This window comes from Prinia subflava, chromosome 22 (assembly GCF_021018805.1).
Source record: "Prinia subflava isolate CZ2003 ecotype Zambia chromosome 22, Cam_Psub_1.2, whole genome shotgun sequence".
NCBI classification, from domain to species: Eukaryota; Metazoa; Chordata; class Aves; order Passeriformes; family Cisticolidae; genus Prinia; species Prinia subflava.
Genome location: NC_086268.1, coordinates 456,813 through 479,111, shown reverse-complemented (window position 1 = coordinate 479,111; position 22,299 = coordinate 456,813). Strand labels below are relative to the sequence as shown.

The 22,299-nt window shown below is 49.3% G+C and overlaps 1 protein-coding gene across 7 annotated transcripts in view; it reads left to right on the top strand.

Moving 5' to 3' along the window:
* Window positions 1-21,995, top strand: part of CADM1 (cell adhesion molecule 1) — a 133,092-nt gene extending 111,097 nt beyond the window's left edge. For 2 of the 7 annotated variants that reach the window (XM_063417657.1, XM_063417655.1), the window contains 2 exons: window positions 19,518-19,649; window positions 19,841-21,995. In XM_063417657.1, coding sequence (XP_063273727.1) covers window positions 19,518-19,649; window positions 19,841-19,959 — 251 coding nt within the window. In that variant the 3' untranslated portion in view covers window positions 19,960-21,995. Of the gene's footprint in view, window positions 1-6,119; window positions 6,153-11,287; window positions 11,342-13,174; window positions 13,256-19,517; window positions 19,650-19,840 lie in introns of all 7 variants that reach the window. The other 5 variants (XM_063417650.1, XM_063417651.1, XM_063417652.1 and 2 more) reach the window with 5 other exon arrangements.
* The last annotated feature ends 304 nt before the right edge of the window (window positions 21,996-22,299 follow it).

Genomic DNA, 22,299 nt, shown 5'->3' with positions numbered 1-22,299 from the left:
CTAGCAAGTGACCCTAGAAATTTCTGCCCTTGGAGTTGTCCTTTTGATTTATTGGTTCAGGGAGTTTCTGGGGGAGCTCTTGGAAAGCTGACCTGATGCTTTCTCCAGCAAAGGACAAGCTGAGCAGTGGTGAAGTTTCCAGACACCGTGACCTTTAGAGCTTTCCCTCTGTCACTTTAGTGTAGGTGCTTGAAAAGATTTCCAGCATGACAGCTTGATCTTTTCCATGTATCCTCCAACAGCATTGATATTCCAGCCATCCTTTGGTGTTTCAGCCGTTATCGCTGCCGAGCCCTTTTTTATCAGTTAAATTGTCCTTGTGGCTTTCTTCATTAAGATGTACAATACGATACAGCAGAGCAAGCAGCATCATTTGAATTACCCTGGAGTCGCTCCTTGAGATGCTGGGCTTGGGCAGCTGTTGATTCCTGGGAAATAAAGGTCCTTAATCACAGCCCAGCCCTCACCTCGGGGCACGGCACGGAGCCTTCGCCTGCCTTTCCCAGCCCCCTCGCTGCCACCCGCCTTCCCAGGAGCCTTCAGAGGTGCACATCTGCATTTCCCACACTTTCTCCACAGGTGCAGCTGCACAGGTGTCTTGGCAGCAGTTTTGGTGAAGACCTGGAGGTGACACGTGCAGGTTGCCGGTGTTGCCAGCCCTGCCGCGGATGCTGCTGACTCTGCAGAGGCTCTGCTCTCCATCCCTTGCAGCATCAGCAGCAGCCTGGGGGCTCCCAGTGTCCTCCCTGGAATGGCCATTTAGAGCGTATTTTAAGCCCCACTGATCCCTCAGAGCAGCAGGGGTGGCTGTGTGTGTATTTCAGGGGGCTGTAACATTGCAGGCAGTGATTTTCACTTGAGAATTCCCAGAGGTGCTCCAGCCCCCTCGGTGAATGTGTGTGGAAAGCACCGAGCCCATCCTGTGGAAACAGCTGAGTTCCTTGCTGAGGCTCAGGATTTGTACAAGCAGGAGCAAGCTGTCTTTGGTTTGGAGGTGTGCAGGAGCCAGGGAGCTCCAAAGCAGGAGCTGAGCAGTGGTGCTGAGTTGGAATATCAGCTCTTGAGCAGGGGCACGTGGTGGTGGAGCTCTCCTGTCACCCATGGGGGCAGGCACTGTCTCCTGAGAAACACACCTTTGTGTCATCCCAGGTGCTTTAAAAATAATAGCACATGGAAATGTGAACTCTGTGAGCAAAAATAGCGTTGCAGGTTTTCAGAGCATTTCATGTGCCAAAAAAACCAAGAAAAATTATTTTATCCTCAGTAGGAGCTTGTCCTTTCCTAATTACAGCTGGTGGTGTGAGAAGCTGCAGTTGCAGGGGGTTATTCCAGCAGTAATCCAGTGGCTGGTGGGCAGGAGGAATGCAGTCCCAGTCATCCTTTTCTCAGATTTCCTTAGAGTGGATTTGTGTGGATGATTAAAGCTCTGTGTCCTGGCAGGACCGTGACATCAGCTCAGGTATGGTCACTTCTGCCTGGGACTGCTGGTGCTGACATGGATTTTAATCATAAAAACACATTTTCTCCCCAGTCAGCTCAGTGTGGTCAGCTTCAGCTCGGCTGTCTGGGCTCTCTTGCAGTCTCTGGCTTTTCCAGGGGTGTGGAGATGCCCACGCTGCCAGCAGGACATGGGCACGTCAGCAGGAGCAGCCAGGGCTCCCAGTCTGCTCTCAGCATTCCCAGTCTGCTGTCGAGCTGTGGCATGTGCAGGTGCTTGATGCCACTGTGCAGGGACGCAGCCCAGGGATTTGTTCCCCCAAATTATTTATTATTTAACTTTTGCTTTCTGTTGAAGGTTCTGCCTGTCCCTGGTAAAATGTCAAGTTAATTTAAAGACGATTCTACGCCTTTCTGACATTTTCATCCAGGATGTGTCCGCATTAAAGGGGCTAAAGGCAGAGCTGACAGACTTGGGACAGAAAATAAAAGGAAATAAAATTCAGTCTTTCAGTCTCATGTCCAGCCAGTAGTAGGTAGGACCTGTCAGATATGGCCTTACCTTTGGTGACACAGCATGAGCTGTGCACAAACCATCATCTTGCTGAGCAGAAGCGTGGGCTGTGTGCAAGCTTGGGCTTGAAATCAAACCCAAATCCTCCCAAATCTGTGTGGAGAAAAGCATGGCTGGAGCCCTTGTGCTAATTTAAGACTATTTTTGTTCTGGTCACACACAACGTCCATACGGATTGTGATGATTTTTGAGAAACATCTGATCCACTAATCAAGCTGTTCCCAGGGCCCATTGCAGCACGCCTGGACCAGGGCACTCAGTGCCAGCCTGGAGCAGATCAGGGGCCTTTGGAATGCAAGGGACATCTCCATCCATCCTTGGGCATGTGGTGAGGGATGGATGTGCCACTGTGCTCTGGTGTTTGAGCCCTGGCACCCCTCAGCTCTCTCACTGCTGTGGGATGTGACATCTGTGCTGGTGTCCCACAGAAGTTTGATCCAGGGGAATGCCAGGAAGGGTTTTGTAGGCCTTTTCATCAGCCCCAAGGACCTGAGCCAAAGCAGGGATCCATTTGCAGTGCTGTGTGCTGTTCCCTCAGGCTGCTGCAAAGGCAGCAATGTGCAGGAATCCCACTCACCCCGGTCAGTACATGTGAAGTAGTCTGGAAAATCGGGAAGAAAAAAAGCTCCATGCGTCAGGGATCAGATTGGCTTTTGGTTTCAGTTCAGAAAGCAATTTAAAAAGCAATATATTGAATGGATATCTATACTTGCTAAACCCTCTTTAAATTTAAAAGGCAGCAGCGTGTTTTGCCGTTATTTTGTGGATGTGCTGCTGTGATTCTGTGTGTGCTCCTCAGTCCCAGCACCGAGTACCCCTGCGAGGCTGCAGCACTGCATCTGCAGCATTCAACCAGGGGAATTTAATTTTGCTGCTGGGGTTTTAATATTCCTCCATCGTGCTTGTTCTGTTTGAGGCTGTGAACTAATTACGGCCAAGTTTAAAGGGCCTGGTCTGTCACACTCTGCAAACAGTTTGAAGTTGGAGAGAATCCATTTGAGAAAACGAGGAGGCTCAGTAGTGGAGCTCGTAACTCTGAGAAATGTTGCCCAGCTGCCTTCACGCAGTAATTTTATAAATATGTGTGTGTATATGTGTGTGTGCCCTTGTGTAGCTGCCTAATGAGGTGGTGAGTGCCTAGAGCTTGGGTGTCATCTGAGTTGTCTTAGCTGGCAGATATTTATTTCTTATGGCCAGTACTACACAGAAATCCCGATAAAGTGAAATTTGCAGCTTTGTAGAGGCCAATAGTTACTCCCTTGTTACCTTCTGTAACTATAAACCAGGCCTCTGAGGAGCTTTTGTACACAAAGATTTTGGAAGGCCTTGGCATTGTTCTGCCTCTCCTGAACAGTATGTTTGGTCCTCTTCCTGATTGGCACTGGGATGAGAAGCCTTGATATTAAGATAGAAAATCCCACATTGAGTTGAGTCTGTTTGGTTATGTGATTTCTACGTCCTCTTGGCTTTGCTGCACCTGGTAAACCAGCCCATTCTTCATCACCAGCTTTTCATTTTAAATGATAGCTATCAGCCTTGGTGATTGTGTAGCTGTTCTGCACGTTGATGGCTTGTGACCAGAACAGCGCTTTTTGTGACAGCAGAGCCTTTCCTTGGCTTTGGTCAACGTTAGTTAAGTCAGGAGTGTATCAAACTTGTTGGTCAGCATTTGAGGAGAAGAGATGGTTTTTGTTGTAGGACATGGGGCAGAAGGCTGACCCCTGGGGTGCTCTGTGCCTGCTCTGACATGGAAATGTGGCTGTTCTTGGAAGCAAAGCAGCAGCTGGTGGCACATACCCAGGACTCAGAAAAGCACCTTCCAAGTTAGCCAGTCCAGCCTGAAGTTACGGGTTGTGTCAGCAGCAGCCTTGCAGGGCGGGGATGTCCCTGCCCAGGTGAGGAGTGGCGGTGGCGGGGCTGGGACACACATGGATTTACAGGAATGCTCTGATCTGGTACCAAAGCACCAGTGACCATTTTCTCTCCTTTGCCACATGATGATGCAGACACAGGCCAGTGTCAGCACGTTCTGTCTTTAACACGGGGTCATTCCCTCTGGAACACTGGTGTGTACAGTCCTTCTTCCCAAAGAAGACTGCGACTGAGCAGGACTCCCCAAAAGCTCACTCTAAACTTTAACCGGTCTGTGTTTCCTATTGCAACCATCCAAACCATTTGCTAATCATAACTTTGTCATTCCAGCTGCAGCCAACATGTTGTTTGACGTGGATATTTGTTCGCACTTACAACCGCTTGAGAACTTTATTTTGTATAACCTGTCGGTCTCTGTCCCCGGACGGGGAAGCGAGATGCACTGTCCAGTTTGCACTGTTTCTTGACTAATAATCTCTTCCAGCACATCAATACAAGTTTGCTTCCAGCAGATTCTCTATTTAGTGTTAAAGCTGACATAACTTTTTCTGTTTCAGGAAGACAGTAAATTGAGACTATTTATAGATGCCAAGATGCTATCTCAGGAATTAATACTCAGTTTTAACAACCCCTTCTAAACAATGGCTTTCCCCCCACCTCCACCACCATTTCCCCTTCTACCATTTGCTTGGTTAAAACAAATGGGGATTGCTACCCAAAAACCAAAGCAAAGCCCTGCTCTTGGTCTCCTTGGTGGCTTTGGGAGGTTTCTCTTGTAGCCCCCGGAGCTCCCTCAGGAGAACAAGGGCTTGCCTCCTTGAGGGTGCCTTAGATTTGGTTGCCAAGATGAGAACAGCCTATGTTGGCAGTGGAAACAGGCTTGATAATCTGTTATGCAAATCTTGGTGCAGTTTGTTAAACTGTGCAGGGTTTATTTGTTTTGCTTCCATAATTAAAGCATGTAGACCTTGTATCTGTAAGTATTGTGTATTCCTTGTATGATTCTTGTCTCTGCTGCTGCTTCAGGAATTCAGCCCTGGGCTGTCCTCAGCTAAATTGCCAAGAAACAGGTCCTCCTTTTTCCACTGCTGCCTGTGCCCACGCAGGGGGCCCGTCCCCGGGTTGTGTGCCCGCATGTCAGGAGGGGAAACGCCGCTGTGAATTGTCTGTCGTTGCTGCAAAACCCAAGCTCCGGGCAGTAGTGCAGCGGTGCAGCGCTGCTGCTCACTCAGACACTGCCTGCCTCCCACTGCAGGGCTGCACCAAACCTGGCCTGGGCCCCTGCTCCGGGGATTTATTTCAGTGACACATCCTAAGGAGCCAGCCTGCCCCAGCCACTGACCCCTGCCACGGAACACCTACCTCCAGATGGAAAGGAAACGGCCTCCAACAACTCAATAAGCCAGTAAATTTGGGTGGTGTGGTGACATTTGGCTTAGACCTATTGGTGTGGAGGAAATAACTCAGAAAAATCCTTCAGATTTGGGTCAGTCCTTTAAAACTGCCTGTTGCAAACACCTGGAAGAGACAAAGCATCTCTCCATTGGCAAGGCAGTGCCCCCCAAGAAATCTCCAGTGGGATGTAGTCCTTACATCAGGAGCAGAATCAGCTTCAGACTAACCAGCAAAGAAACATCCAGGATATTTTAATTGCCCATAGCTGTTCAACCAGGTACCTGCTACAGCAGAGGGACTGGTGATCTTTGTCCACAGTTGCAGTTCAAGAGCACATTTTGTGCTGAAGAAAGTTATTCCTCATGCAGGTGGTGGCTGGGAGGCTGGAGGAGGGGCAGGAGCAGACTGTTCCCTGGCCACGGGTGCTCCCATTTGAGGCAGTGTGTGAGTGAGTAACAGCGACGTGCCGAGCCTCAGCTCCTCGTCCTGCTCTGGAGCTTCTGTTTTGTCCCCACCAACCAAACCGTTGGTGTCAGTGTTCTCTCCTGTCTCCTGTTCCCCTGACTTTGCAACCACCAGTAATTGTTCTGGCAAGGACCTGGAAAAAGAGAAAAATTTACTGTTTTCCTCAGGCTCATAGCTTTTGAACTGGAGGCATGTCTTCTAAACAGTGCAACTCACTTCAAATGCTTTTTGCCTTTCATTTTATTATTGCTTGTCACGCAATGTTCTTTGAAAGCTTGCTCATATATTATCTGTTCCATTTTTTCCATTTTCCCTTTTTTTGCATGCTGTTCCTCCTGTTTCTTCCCTTCCTCCAATCCTCTGTTCCCGTGTGTAGACACAACGGCGACGACAGAACCGGCAGTTCACGGTTGGTATCACATTCCTGTTTATCTTATTTCTCAGCGCTGCTGAGTGGCAAGACAAGCCTGGGAAGGGAAAGCCAGAAAGGGAACTGGAGTCTTCAAGGGAAAACTGTGTTTCAGGTGGACTCATCTCATAAATACAACATGGGTTCTAAGGCTGGAAAGTCTGTCTGCTCTTGTCATTTCTGCTGTGAGCTCCCCAGCTGATCATCCTGGTGCCAGGCGAGCACAAGCCCCATGGAAGTGACATCCAGGTCCAAGCGATGCCAAGTGGTTCCCCACCCACCGACTGAGAGAGTCACTTTACACACAAAAAAGAATATATATTTTTAATATTCTTTTTTATTACTATTTTTCATAGATTTTTCAGCATTTTTCTTGCATTTTGAGTTATTAGTTTCTAAGACAGTGGGTCTGCTGGCATAGGGCAGCACTGGGGATTCTGGGATGCTCCACAGAGGAGCGCTCGCCTCCAAGGTCGGCAGGGAAGTTTGCGTTATTACACTGCAGAAGGAGATTGGGAAAACAAATAGCAACACTTTCCTCTCAGCATAGCAGTCTAGCAAAGTAACCCTTCTCGTCTGCTCGAGGCAGTCTAGCTAACAGCTTGACAGCTTCCTGAGCTTCCTCCATTCCCCAGCAAGCCTACGTACGCACTGCAGGCTGGAAGTTGAGCATCCCATTTTTTGGCACAAGCTTACTTTTCAGCTGAAGAACCAAAACCTCTGACAATTTTTAATTACAGCTAATTCATGATGGACTTTGCTGTTCTAGTTTCTTTTAACTCTGATAAATTGACTGATTTTTTACTGACAGAAATCCCTAGCACAGAGCAGCCCATTCTCCTGCCTGCTTCCCTTGAGGCATTGCTTGGGTGAGGTCAGAGGCAGGACTGAGTGAAGCAGTCCTTCAGTAGCAAAGGGCCATATCAAGTGGAGGGGCTTGCACTTCTGATCACAAATAACTTACCTGCCTGGATGCATTTTCCCACTTGGCATAAAGATCAGAAATCTTTGGGCACACTTGTGTTTTGTCTCTGTGATAATCTCCCTGTGTGTATAAGAACCAACACTGCTGATTTTATAGCTACCTTTTTGTGGCTAGATGTTGGTTCTTAAATTTGAAAAAGGTCAGGTAGCCCTGATGAAAGCACAACTGCCAACATCCTTTCTAGGTGTCTCTGCATCAAGAAGGGCTCAGTGTAGGCATGTATTATTAGACTCTGCAATGAGGACACACTGGGCAGATGCTCCGTGGTGAGCCCTTGCCCCATTTTTTAAAGCAATTCCTGATGTCTTCCCTTGTTTTTCTTTGTTCTGAGGAAGCCCTAAAAAGCCTGGTTTTAACTCAAGGACATCCCCCGCCTCCAAGGGGAGGATTGCTGCCAGGGAGGTGTCCAGCTGAAATGACAACCCATCCCAGTCAAATGAGCTGCCACAAACTTTCCTGCCTTAAAACCAGCCAGTTCTGAACTGCCCTGTGCTTGCCCTTGTGGGGTGCTTTTCCCATGAAGACTCTGGGTTTCTTTCCAAGCTTGTGTTGCTGGAGTGTGTATGGAGTATACCAGGTGTTTCTGTATGTTGGCCATTTGTTCTTTCCGATGTCCGATGGGAGTGAGCATGTCTGTGAATGACTAGAAATGCATGGGCATGAATACAGCCAAATGGATTTTCTCCAAAAACGATTTAAAATGAATTGGGGGAAGAAAAAAGAAAATAAACCAACCAAAAAAAAAAAAGAAAAAAACAAAACCAAAAACCAACCCAAAAAAGAGTGCTAGCAAAGAAAATGGAATGTAAGGCCAGTGTGGAGCCAGCACAATGCTTCAATCGGGGAAAGAGGGTTTTGAGCCATTTAAAGTTTTGGAGTGTATCCTAGAGGACTGGGGGGAAGGAGTCCTGTGTGTGTGTGCATGTCCCAGCAGTAGCCAAGGCCCTGCCATTCCCGTTTCCTCACGGAATGGAGTTGACGGCAGCGATGCATGAGTGACCTAACGCACGAACGTTGTTAACTCTTTTGTTGAAAAATGACAGCTTAACTGTGAATTTTCTGATGCACTTTCTCCTTTCTCTGCACTGTTCATTGCCAGAGCTCCAATAACAGCATGGTCATGGCCGGCAGGAAGGCTTGTGCTTCCGCTGCACCCCACCAAGCTGGGGTTTCCCAGCCTCAGCCCTCCCCTCCCGGTGTGCCCCCGTGGGGTCAGGGTGCCCGTGGGGCTGGAATCGCAGGCCCCACTGTTTGAGCTGGAATACAGGCAGAACTCGGAGCCGGGAGTGTAACAGCCTGGAGTGTCTGCGCCCCTCGGTCTGGGGAGAAAGCACTTTTGCTGCCATGCCCTTTCAATTTTCCTCCCTGCCCCTCTCCCCACCATAATCAACATGCCAGTTTTTAATGTCCTGGTCCCTGTTGCTCCTTGGTGGCCAGAGAGCTTGGCCCTCACAAGGTGCTGGCCTTTGTGAAGCCCCTCAGATACCCTTGCCCCCTACGCAAGCAGGACATCTCTAAGCAGCCATGACCTTGGACACACTGACCTTGTGTCCAGTTTTTTCCAAATTCTGCCCCTAGCCTGTTGTAAGCAGAGAGCTTTAAATGCTCAGAGTGACTCCCCAGGATGTGGGTGCTATCCACACAGGGCATTGTGCTTGAGGCCATGTCCATCCATCCACCCAGCAGTGGGGGGCTCAGGGCTGCTCCCCGCTCCCCTGGCAAGGCAAGAACCAGGCAATGCTGCCTCAGCACAGGCAGAATTTCTGCTCATTCTCCTGGAAAGGTAGGGATTTGAGCCATTTGAAAAAGCCTCCTCTGAAGCTGGCAAAGCAGGAAGCCTGGAGTGAAGGTTAAAAAAGGAAAACACCCCAATCACAAATGAAGAGTGATAAGAAAATACTTGGCCCATAATGCAGCAGGTAAATTATTTTACAGGCTGGGAATTCTTCCCTGAAGGGCCGTGTGGGTTTGACATAAGAATAGGTAACACTGTTGTGTTACGCTCAGTCCCTGAAAATGAGTTTTGCTTGGCTGAAGCCAAAGCCTGCCCACACCAGAGTGCCAGCCACTCGTACACCTCGCCCAGTGCCACGGAAAAGGCCTCAGAGCTTTCTGCACTGCCATCACCAAGCAGCTCTGCCAGTCCAACTGCCTCCTTCCCTCATGGAAGTGCCCTACTTAAAAGTGCAGCTAATAGTGAATCCTTTCCTCAGTGCATTTTACAGCTCCCGTCCTTGGGGCGGTTGAATAAAACATCACAGCGCTGTCTGCGCGCGCCGCGGGTCTGCGCCGCGCGCCGCATGAAACGGAATCCCTAATTGCTTATTTAGAGCCTGAGATGGGAGAGAAATTGGCTTTTCCTTAAAAACTGGATGTAGCGTGGGAGCCCACAGAAACCTAAATATAGCCGGGGTGCCTGGTCCTCGTGTGGGCACCTGGTTGAGCTGCAGGATGCGCTCCCTGTGCCGGCTCTGCCTGGCGAGGATTTATCATTTCCAGGGAAGTGGAGCAGAGTGGAAAGTTCCCTTTCATTTCTCTGACAGGAGTAGTGGCAGACTTTGAGTTCATCCCCTCAGAAGCGAAAAGAAGGGGCTTTAGTAGCCAGTATGAAAGTTTAATGAGAAAAATCAAGAAGCAATTTACCACCTATTTAAATGCCTCACAACAGGTTCTAACACCGGCCAGTGGCATTTGTGAGTGTCCCAGGTGCAGGGAGAAATGGAATTGTGGAATTGTTGCAAATTTTATTCTGGAAAGGATTATATTTTTTTTGCTTCATAAAAAATGCAACATTGCCCTTTTTCATCAGTGAGAAAATGTAGTTCCTTTAAAGGGAACTCTCTACAGAAGCAATTTTGGAGAGAGAAAAGTGGAAGGGCTCCTCTGCCAAGTGCAGCTTTGAATGGCCAATGCTTCTGTGAGTCGACTGTTGTATTTACAGATCACTTATAGGAAAAAGGCTCCTGAAAATCTGAAAAGGGGTCCCTGAAACCCAGGAGTGGCGGACAAGCAAATTTCCTGCTATTAATCTAAATGGCTTCCCTCTTCAGGAGGTAATTCCAACGTAGCTTCTTGGTGATTTGATGTATTTAAAAAACAGTTACCGAAAATGAGTTTCATTTTTAAAGAGCAGTGTATATATATAAATATACATATTGCTGCTCTGCAGTGGGGCCAAGTCTGCATATTGACCGTGCTGCACTCACAGCTTGGCTATTTAACAGACAGTCAGCTCTGGTAGCAGTCTGTGAGTTGACCATGCCAGGCTCCCCAGTGCCCAGGGATGCAGGATCTCTTCATGGGAATTTTTTTTCTTTGCTTATGCATTTGCTCTTAGTGGCCAGCAGCAAGAGTGAGTCCTGGAAGTCACAGCCCACAGGGTAACACTGCCCCACCCCACATTTCAGTAAGTCTGGGTGGCCTCCTGGCACAGGTTTGCCCTGTCACTGGGGCTGAGATGTCCATCCCTGGGGTTGCTCTGTATGCAGATCCCAGCACTTCCTCGGACTCCCAAAGCAAGCAGCACTAATGCCCTCACAGACAGCACCAGCTGCCTGTGGTGGCCACAACCATGTGCCTCCCTGATTTATAGCTCTGAGGACAGATGCTTTTCCCATAAATGCATCACATTTGCGCAAATGAAAAAAAGCCGGTTTGTCCGATAGTTTGGCAGAGGGCACAGCCTGCAGCCTGCAAACAGGCCATGACATGCACTGCCAGTATTCGTATTCTCTCCTCGATAAATGTCTGGACTTGTCACCATGACCAAAACTAATTGGATTGGCTGCAAAATTGGAGGCAAGTTTTCCACTGCTCTCTGTTTGCAGGACCAAAATCAGCCTGGGCTAAATTGGGACATTGTCCCCGTGACGGCCGAAAGGCAGAGTTTGGGGGGCTCTGCATGCTGTTATGAGTGGTCTCAATGCCATGCTTCGTGTGCCAACAGTGTAGAGCCAGGAGCATTTCTGTCTGTAATGAGGGCCACGATTGCACTGGTGTCACACGGTGGCTCTGCCCGCACCAGCAGACAGTGGCAAGTGACTGACGCATTCTCTTTTTCCCCCCAAGAAATTCATCCTCAGTTCTTAAGTGTGTTGTTTTTTGTCGCTTGAGAAACGCAGAGAAAAACGAGTCTGTTTTTACTTGTAAGGCTTTACTCAGTTGCCCAATTCGGCCGAGGAGCTGGACTATGGGGATCTCTCAGGTAAGGGCTAGTCCGTAGGTAACCCGCTGCTCTCCTTCGCTAGACACTGGTTCCACTCTGATTTCTGCATCTTGGCCATGTTGCATTGTGCAGTCGCTGTGGCGCAGCCATTCCCCACACGCTCTCGCAGCTTGGAAGTGCTCTCCTTTCAGTTGGGGTTCTCTTTTTTTTTTTATTTTGGCACCCATTTCTGTGTGGCATGCTCGGACATGGGGCAGGAGGTGCAGGGCACCGAGGCCAACCATTGTGGTTCCCTCCTGGCTGGGATTTTTTGAACGCTGATTTGGAGACCGGTTGAGTTGAATCTTTGTTTGTAAAACACTTGACTCTGCCGTGTTGTGTGAAACCCCCCTTAAAGCAGGTGGCCAGCACTAACTTTTGGCTGCTCAGGGATTCCTCATCATACCAACATCAGATTGGGGGTTAAAAGGAGGTGGTTGTTTCATCAGTGAGGCCAAACTAAATAAATGGTTCAAGCCTCTTTTTAGCCACACTGGACTGAAAGGGGCATAAATGCATCCTCATGTCTGGTCGTTGCCAATTAGTGCTGATTAAGATTAAAGCATAACAGCATCTCCAGTGGATGCAGTTGGGTGCATTCAGAGCAGAGCCTGTACCAGTGGTACAAACCTAAATCTCTGCTCTTCGTGTTTTCCTATAGAAATGCACCCATATTTTTTTTGCCCCTCCTTGCAGAGCATCCCTGCAGACTCCTGGTGCCTGCCGGGCTCTGGCTGCGTGGGGCTGCACTGACGCAGGGTGCACAGTCCTGGCCTTAGGGCAGGAGCAGCCATTTGACCCCTGGGAAGAGCCCAGCCCAGGGGGGTTGGAGCCTGGTGCTGTTCCTCTCGGGGTTCAGCATGGAGCAAACAAAACCCCAAAAACCCTGATTCCTCATTCCATCTAATGGTTCCCTCTCACCCGATCAAATCGGGAACGTCCCATAAGCCACTACAGGAGTGCTTTGGCCAAGAGGTCAGAAATGATGGATTCATTCCGGATGTTTTCTGACACTGAGCGATGCTAACAATTATTATTGCAGGCCCTGGACAGATCCCATAGGTAAGGTGCACCAGGGCTCTGGTGAACATCCCTGAGTGGATGGGGGAAATTGTTTTGCTCTAGTAAGTTGTTTTACTTTTTAAGATTCTATTTTTTTAAGGAAAAATACACTTTTTGGTGAATGAAGAGAAGAACCTGAAAAAATTCATCAAAGCAATTGCCCAGGATGGGTGTTTGCTCCCCAGCCTGTGCTGCCCAGAGGGGACACAGTGCAGTCCTTTTTCTGAGTCTGGAATGGAAGCCAAAATTTCCCCTGCCTTTACAGAACGCAGCGCAGGCAGAGCCGCTGCCCACAGCGATCAAACACCCACAGCTCCCAAACACCCTTTTTGGAGTATCTGGTTTGGTTACTGATTTTTTCCCTAAGAATTTCAATAATTTGCTTGTTGCTCTTTAGGTTACTCCTACCTGCCCAAAGGGTGATCATTCCTGGTCAGGTGTGGTCAGGATCATACTGGGTCAGGTATGGGGAGGCACTGGAGAAAGCCCCAGGCCCTTCTCTGCTACAGAGTGGCCTCTGCCCCACAGCCCCTGCTCAGAATGCCAGGAAGCTGAACCCAGGTCACATTTTTGGCCCAGGGTCAGCAGATTGGGGCTCTCGGATGGGTGGTCCAGGTGAGTGCTGGAGTTGAGCTCTCCATCAGGAGCAGCAGGAACGGGCGCTGGGAGCCCTGGGCACCACCCTGAGGGATGCAGGGCACGTGCCCACCAGCACGGGGGCCGGGGCGTGGGGGCTGCTGCCGTGTTTGCTCAGTGTGCTGTTCCTTCCAGGTACATCTGTCCCGCCCACAGCTCCAACCGAGGCTCTGCCGACTGTGCAATTAAGTAATGCATCCCTTGCCTTCCGCCCAGGTAGCCCGAGTGCAGAGCCGTCCTCGCTCTTCCCGGCCCAGCTCTGTGTGTCCGTGCCTCTCGCAATCCTCCTCTTGTTCCTCACATCCTGAGCCCTTGGGGTACGGAGAGGGCTGGCCTGGCACCTCTCAGCTCTTATTCCAGGGCAGGCAGGGTTCCTGCAGCACCGGGAGTCGTGAGGGCAGACCTGAGCGTGTGTGTGTGTGTGTGTGTGTGTTGTGCACACCTGTGCACACCTGTGCACACACAGACACTGCCGTGGGCTCCAAGCATGGTGCTCCAGGGACCTGCCCCGGCACTCCCCGAGCTCTCCTGGCTCTGCTGCACCTCCTGTAAAACAGGGAACTAAAACGCTGCCAGCAGCTTTGCAGAGGGAGTGCTGGTGGATTGCTGGCCGTGGGCTGTGAGCGGGGCTCCCTTCTCCACAGGGGAGTCTGTGGAAGCAGCGCTGCAGCTCTGAGCTCTGCCAGGGTGAGCACATTTATTCAAACAAGGCGTGTGATTTTTTATGAAGCCATCTTGAAATGGGTCGCTGAAGGGGAGCTTATTGATTGAAGAAGGATGAACTCCTCAAATTTCTCTGGTTTAAATTAGACTGAATTCAATTACGATACGACAGGCAGGTTAACGCTGCTCTTTAACGGCCCCTCAATAAATTTGAGGAGGGGTAGACTGCTCCACGCCACGCTGTGGGAATGAATAACATTATTGCTCATCCTGTCATGGACAGGCTGTGATTTCTCTCCTCCCATGTCGTGGCTAAGTGGTTTATAGTGTTCATGGGGTAATGGCAGCCTCGTCTTCCACCAGCAGCCCCTGCCAAGTCCAACCTCTAGCACTGCTCCATCATTTCAAAAACTTTATTCCACAAAAGAATTGACCCCAAATTCAGTTGGGAGTGCAATGCTGATGCTTCCTACCTCCAGGGAAAAGGAGTAATTGCCTCATCAAGTTTTCAGGAGTGCTCAAGTGACTTAAGGCCATTAAGCACCCGAATTATGACCTGTGGGATCTTCAGGAATACTGATATGATAATCATTTAATAAACTAAACTGTAACCAGATTTAGAAGAGATCACTTGTTTAGGAATTCTTCAAAGCCATTGGGGTAGGTTTCCTTTCCCCTGCCGTGATGCAGATGTTACCTGCACATCTGGGAAGCTCAGGAGCTGTCAGTGGGGTTGGTGTGTATAAGCTTGCTCCTGCCCACAAGTTCAGCCCACCCTGCCCAATGTCAGGAGCTTGAAATTAATTTTCACCCAGAAATAGAAGGTAAATTTTTGTGCAAGTGCAGCGATAAATCCCTATATGCCAAAATTGATGTCTAAACTACATTTTCACAAAAATCCCACTATGTTCTTTGCTTTTACAGCAGAAATGGGCATAGAGGAAGGTCAGGGCTGTCCAGAGATACCCAAAGTGTTGCAGTTGGACAATAGAATGTGAAGCTGGAGGGAGGTGAGGAGGAAGGACAGGAGTTAGGAGCAGCACCCAGCAGGGGTTCCATAGACCCCGGGCTTTCCCACATCCCGGCAGGACAGGCTGCATCTGCCAGCGCTGCCTTTGCTGCACGCCTCTGGCACCGAGCCCAGGGAGAGCCGTGATGGGCCGGAGGGTGCTGGAGCACACAGGGAAGGAGCAGTTTGCAGCAGCAGCAGTGTCAGGAGCGGTGCCAGCGGCGCGGACAGGCGGGGCCGGCTGGTCCCGGCTGCAGGAGGTCGCTGGAAGGAGCCGCTCGGGGGTGCCCGTGTGTGCAGGGGGCTCCCGGCACCAAGGTGAGCCCAAAGCCGCCGCTTCGAGCCTCGCGGGACCCGCTGGTGACAGCGCGGGCAGCGCTGAAGGTAAACGAGAGGGGTTTGACCCAAAGAGGTCCCAAGCTGTTAGTGTGGGTAGAGGGGAGATTTAAAATGCAGGCAGCCCGGTCCAACCCAGTCTTGCTTTTAGGCTGGAGATGCTGCTGCTGACAAAAAGAGTGGAATATTTGTAGGTACACCTATATTTAAAGCCTCATTAAAATGGAATTGAGTGGAACCTTTTCATTGAGAAGCTGGGAGCAGAAAAGTCTTCCCTCTGCTAAACCTCAGTGTAAGCAGTGACCCACTGTCAGAATGCTGCTCTTACCAACACCAACATTTTTCTTAAGAGTGCACAGAAAGCTGGTTTTAGCACTTAGATTGGCAGAAATGTTAAAAACTTGGAGATCTTTAATACAGTCACTTTTTAAGAGGGTCCCCCGAAGCCCCCATAGCTGAGAACCTGCAGGTGTGAATCGCAGATGATGATTATCAGTACTTAGATGGACAATGCCCAGCTCAGCGTCTGCTCCGTACTGCTCCTGACCTTTGGAATTAGTTCCTTAGTTCTGTGATGAGTAGGAACCACTCCCAAACCCCTTTCTCTCCTGTCTGTGTGCTGTTTGCTGAGCCGCACTTTTTGTTTAAAGGAAAACTTCAGGGTTGCCATTCCAGCAGTGTAATCACTATTTTGTTGATTACATGAGTAGTTGGTAAAAATAATTAGCAAAAATAAATTTCAAGCTACCCAAGTCTTTGTGTGGCCCCCCTAGAAGAGGCTCTGGAGCGCTCCTGCTGCTGTGCAGAGATCTGCACTGTGGGCAGACGGGCCCAGTACTGCACCCCATGCATCCCCTCTTGTGGGGTGCAGCCGTGCCAATCCCTTGGGGGAGCAGCACAGCACTTGGAAAGACAAATTGATTTTTTTTCCTGCATGAGTTCAGCTCTGGCAGGTGGATTGTACTTTCACCACTGCAGTTTTCCTTTAAGGTGCTTTGGTGCCAAGCAAAGCATCGACCCAAAAACGGTTCAGCCAAGGTGCAGTGTAGCTGCAGAGTAGCCCTGAGGGGACATGTTGGTGACAACATGCTGTGATGTCTGTTCCCTCCCTGCCTTTCCCTCCCTCCTTCTGCCCCACCCACAAAAACTCATAAGCAAACCCAAACCAAAACCCTAATAGGAAAATTCCTGATGATTCGCTGGAGAGGCCAGGATCCAGCTTGCTCCAATATATATTAACATCCTAATGGGAAAGCTCTGCATGTATACATTTACTGCGCCCTGACAAGAGGGAATTAAATGTCAGAAGGATTTGTAGCATCTGTAATTGAATTGGTGCTGAGAAAAGCAAATCTTGAGGAAGAATAACATATTAGGATTAGCAAATAATGTGGCATTTTGTCAGTTCCTGCCATCTTGACTGTTCCCTCTTCAGCAATAAAGTTGTGATTTCTGGTTTAATCAGAGATAGGAGGCAGGAATAGCTTGGGTGAATTGGAGACAGCATTTAAAGCAGATTCCGGTTGTTAAGGTCAAGTCTCTTCTTGGCTTTGGGGAATTATTCCTTGTTCCATAGACCTGACACTTTGTTAATTGCCAAAGAAATAGCGAGGGACAGGACGTGGAGGGGCTGTTCCCGTGCTGCTGGCACACAGACAGGCTTGCTGGGAGCCGTGTGGGAATCGCTGGCGGTGGATTTGGGCTTTGCCGTGCCGGCAGGCAGAGCTCACGGTGCTGGAGCGCACGGGCTTTGATGAGGGGCTGGAGGCAAGGAGAGGAGATGCTGCAGGAGGAATGTTTTAGGCTGTGTGTAAGCTTGAAGATGTATTTAGCCACGTGTTTAACAGTGTGAACTTGGGGCTGGCACCTCGCTGGGATCTTCTTTAAGAGGAACAGTTGAGAAAAATGGCCATGCACATCTCAGCAGAGGAACTCACGCTTAACAAACTCTGCTGAGCAAACCTGGCAAGGCTTTAGGCCAGAGTCCCTTCCAGGGGAACCCTCTCTCCCTGCTCTTGGCACAATGCCAGTCAGAGGGAGGACATGAGGGATGTGTGAGGCACGAGGCTCTGGCACAGCCCCGTCTCCACGGCAGTGGGTCAGGGGACAGTGGAGGCTGCCGCCAGCATGAACACACGGCCTCATCTTTCCAGAACCTTAATTTATGATGATGAAGAAAAAACGCCTCTTGATGCAAAATCCTGCTGGAAGCACATTACAGAGCCATAACTCAGCATCTTTATGCCCCTCAGCTGTTCCAGATGTCAACAAGGCACTCATCCACCCCGGCTGGGAGGCTGCTGGCTGCTCCGAGTGCAACCGAGCAGAACTGGGCGCAAAGTTCCTAAAAAAATAAGGAAAAAACAGAGTGAAGCGTGCCCAAAGCAGCTGCTGCAGCAGATGAGCCAGTTTAGTTGCTTTGCAGAGAGCAGGTTCACAGAGGCCAGATTAGCCGAGCTGGAGCAGCAGGGGAAAGGCTGTGTTGGACTGGGAGCTCCCAGGATGCCCGGTGTGACCGGTTTTCCCCAGCTGCCACCCTGGGCAAGCAGCAGATCCTGTGCCTGGGCACGGGACCAGCTCAGCACCCCATGAGTGTCCATGGGCACCTTTCCCTCAGCATGCAGGGATGTTCAGCCACTCGGCACAGAGCAGATGCTGGGAAGTGATCACAGCATGGTCTGTTCCCCCTGGAGATGAGACAGAAGTTCTCCCTTTGCTGTGCTTTTGGATTCCTTGGCACACTGTCACCACAGTGCCATGGCTTGGGGTTCAGTGATGTGACAGTGAAGGCTTTTGGTTTGCAGGGGAATAATCTCTTCTGGCTGCAGTTTTAACCTTATCAGCCAAGCTGCTGTAAGGGTCTCCACAGTGTCCCTCACCACACCTCAGCTCATCCCAGCATCTCTCTGCCCGCACTGGGGCTCCTGCTCTCAGAGGTCATTCAAAGGGGCTTTTTTTCTTAAATTGTTTTAATTAAAGGCGCTTTATGGTGCTTATGGTCCCGAGTTATTTACTTGGGTCCCTCAGTCCTTAATCTTGGAGCAGAATTGGAAATATCGATAGAAAGCGTAAATCCCAGCTGCTGCTCGAAAGCTTTGTATCAGGTCTCGGCTCAAAAGAGCCCCATTACCTTTGGCTGTCACAGATCTGTACGCTTGATCGATAAACTTCAAATATTATTAGAGGTGGAGGCTTCAGAGATTTGCTCTGTTCTTTGGAGGGAGACGGAGATAAATCTTTCTTAAAAATTGACTTGCATTTGCTCTCTCAGTCGTCCTGGCAAAACGCATTTCTCCGAGGTGTCCAGGCAGGCGCAGGCAGGGCAGATTTATGGGCCATGTGCTTCTTGTAGTGAAAGATTTAAATGGTAAATCCTTCACATATGACTTCACAAATCATGTAAAGTTAAAAGATTTTTACCGTTTCTGTTGCTGCTGTGCTTAAATTGTAAGGTATGGCCAGTAAATCATTTTAATAGAGGTGTCGCGCTTGACTCGCTAAAAAAAAGAGACAATGGTTTAGCTTCTATTCCAAAATGTTAATGTATTAATCAGCGGGAGAATAATTGTTTTTTACTGCATTATAAATCTCATTTGCCATTAGGATTGCAGCAAGGGTTGATGTAGCTGCGTTCTTAAATTAAAATTGTTTACACTGCTATACATTCATTTTACATGGCCATAGCTCATCCGGGGTTCATTCCGGAGCTGTTCCTCTGCTACATCAGTCATCCCTCTCCCAGGTGACGGCATCCCGAGGGAGAGGCGCCTCTGAAAGGAAACTAATTGTGTGGTGAGGAGTTAAATAAACGCAGTACAGCAGTCGGAGCCGCTGTACAGTTACTGCTTGCTGTCGGCCTCAGACTGGGTGTTAGCTTTTGGGTCAGGAGTGCTGTGTCCTTGTGGGTTGCATTGAGCAGTAAAGGTGGGGGTTCATGGTGGAACCCAGTTCAGTCAGGGCAGAGGATGGTTACAAATATTTTCCATGCTGGGTGAGTTGGGTTTTAGGCCAGGAGTGTTTTGGGAAATTGAGATGTTTTCAAGAGGGCATTCGTTAATGACGTTTCTCAGAGCTAACGATTAATATTCCCTTATTGTACTGCTCTTCTCCATGCCCCATCCACCAGGAAGGCTGAGATTCGGAGAGCACTCTAGGGAAATTTCCCAAAATAGATCCCCACCAACGACTCCATGTGCCCTTCCTCCCCTCTCCCAGCTGTCTCCCCCGTGCGTAGTCATAGTGCTGCTGCTTTTAGCGGAAAACACCTCGCGAGTCGAGCCGCCAGATCAGTTCGGCTCCGGACAAAGCTCCTCTGCCCGAACTCATCTGTGTAGTTAGCTCCGTGCTTCACCCCTGCTCTTCTGGAGAGCCTGAGGGCAGCTCTTCCCATCGTGAGAGCAGCTGCAGCCAGAGCCTGCCGAGAGCATCGTAATAAGTCCCCAATTCTTATTCCTCTTCTGATCTCAACAGATTCCCGCGCAGGTGAGGAGGGGGCCATACGGAGCGTGGACCATGCCGTGGTTGGTGGCGTCGTGGCTGTCGTCGTCTTTGCCATGCTTTGCCTGCTCATCATTTTAGGGCGATATTTTGCCAGACATAAAGGTAAGACAGAGACCCAAGCTGGAGGATGAAAGGCCAGGCACGCATGTCCCCTCAGTCGTGGTGTTGCCATGTCTGATGTGGCAGACGCCTCAGTCTCTCTCCCAGTGACATTTCTGTTTCCTTTGTCGATTGCTCCCTCGCCACCACACCGAGACCCCCAAGGAGTCACGCAGCCTCCCCTTCCCTTGCAGGTACATACTTCACTCACGAAGCCAAAGGAGCAGATGATGCGGCCGACGCAGACACAGCCATCATCAACGCAGAGGGAGGACAAAACAACTCCGAGGAAAAGAAAGAGTACTTCATCTAGAGCAGCCTTGGTTCCCATGAGGTGTCCAACCGTGGACGGTTACTACTGGCCCTATTTAAACGCTACAAAGACAGTGATCTTGAAAGTTGCAACCAGCTTGTGTCTTTTTTTTTTAAGGAAAAAAAAGCAAATGGGTGGTGGAGAGCGGTGAGGCCGGGATGGTCTGGGATTTGCTGTGTAAAAATATTCCTCGTAAAGTACACTCTGCTGTTCGACACCTCAGTTCGTTTGGGTTTTCTTTTTTTGGCCAAGTCCAGCTTGGATTTAGTTTAGTGAAGTCATTTGCAGAAGATTCTGTGCCTTGTTTAATTTCTGTTCGTTCGGGTCGGGGGGAGGCTGGGAAGAAGAGGGGCTTCTGTGCGTTAGTTCCCTTCGGGTTTCTGTGGCTCTTCGTTTCCCCTTTCCTGTTTCTGGAGTTTCCAGCTGGGACCCCGTGGAGTAGGTGCATTTCTCTGAAGATGTTTCCCCTTTTTTCTCTTCACCGGTTTCCGTTCAGAACTCGAGCTCATCGGAGGAGAACCAGCACATTTTAGATGCGTAGTTTGCAGTTCAGTGTGCCCATGTCCCGTTCCCCTGTTGCCGTCAGGGCTCGGATGACACCCCCGAGCCCCTTTTGTGGCTGTTTCAGGTGCTTTCAATGGTGGCGGCTGGGAAATGGGCTGGAGCTCGGCAGAGGCGCTGCTCAGCCGTGGGGATGCAGGAGCAGGGTCCTTGCTGGGCAGGCAGGGCCCTCCCTGGTGCAGGGGCTTCTCCTCATCCTCTCCCCGCTTGGCAGCCATGGGGGCAGCAGGTGAAGCCCCTTTGACGCGTGAGCCCAGACCTGGAGAGCAGCTGGATGAACAAAACTGCCTTTTTTTCCTACCTGCTGAGTAAAACATGGGAATTCGTGTTGAAACAAGCGTGCTAATGACCACTAAAGCCATAGGTGCACAGGAGACTCTGGCTCAATCGGAATTGTAAGCGACAGGTAGCAAACCGCAGCGGGAAGACGGTATAAAGTTATATATGCTGACTTTTTTTTTGGTGAGTAATCATGGATTTGGAGCGATACTTTTTTATTGAGTTTATGTGGCAAATGTATCTGATTTATTTAAGGAAAGCATTAATCTTAGTATCAGGTTTGGGGATTTTTTTAGGGGGTTGGGTGGGCCCATTTTTGTGTGTTTGTTTTTTAATTGCTGTTTTTTGGCAGAACCATTACAAAGTGAGATTCCTTTGGGAACGGGCCAGCGGGCCTATTCCCCAGCAGTATTCCGTCTTTCCCTTCTTCACGAGCGGAACCTCGTGAAGGAAAAGCACCCCTTTTTTCCGAGCAGCTTTTGTCGAGCGCAGCTCTTTTCTGAGCCCTCAGCACCATTGCCAAACCCCATCGCGGTGAGAAGCAGCCAGGGGGGAGCCGGGGGCTCCGTGGCCCGGCGGCGGCGGCACGGGACGGGCATCCTGGCCTTGGGCAGCCCATATTTGTTTGGAAGTGTACCGTAGTGCAGTGTTACCGATGTAACTTTGACTTACAATGTTGACATGTCTCAGGTTCATGTGTTTGATTGGTGTTTTCCGTCTCAGGTAGATTGCAAAATTTCGGCCCCACGCATTGGAAAAATAAAAAAAAAAACATAAAAACAGGAGAAACAACAGGAAATTATTAATTTTAGTTGTATATCGGTTTATGTATTTTTTCTTCAGTATACAGTGCACTGTTGAAATGTATTGTTGAGTATTACTTTGTACAGCTTTAGATCATTAGGACTTTGAAGCGTGAAGAAAGAACAACCTTGTTTAAAGGAGGATCACAAATGAAGAACGCGGAACTGATGATAAACAACCTTGTTCTTTATTTACCCGGCCTTTTTATTTTTTCCCCTTAGGCCAGTTCTGTTTTAAGGTGTCCATGGAAGATGTTACAGTGTAAGAAAATACATATCCATCTGTTCCCATTCACATTTTGTATTGGTTCATGTATCCCATTTTTACAAAGGAAAAGAAGTACTATAAAATATCTGTCTTCTTAATAAAAAAAAGTTAATGTTACGAAACTAGATCTTGTTTTGCACTCTTTATCCTGGCTGTTAGAGAGTCCAGTGTCAGAACTCCACCAGCAGCATGGGCAGGAGGAGCTGGGGCCAAGCAGGTCACACCCAGCTCTGCCTAGGACAAAAGCAGTTAGTGTATTGAACCTGCATATAATATAGAGCAGGTTTTGTAAGTTTGTTGTTTATAATTGCTGAACTGTTTTCTTTGAGGAGTAATGCCTTGGAGAAAACTGATTTGACGCTGATAATCCAACCTTCCCAAGCTGAGGTAGGTCAGTACACAAGTTCTTAATAGAGACAAATATTTAAA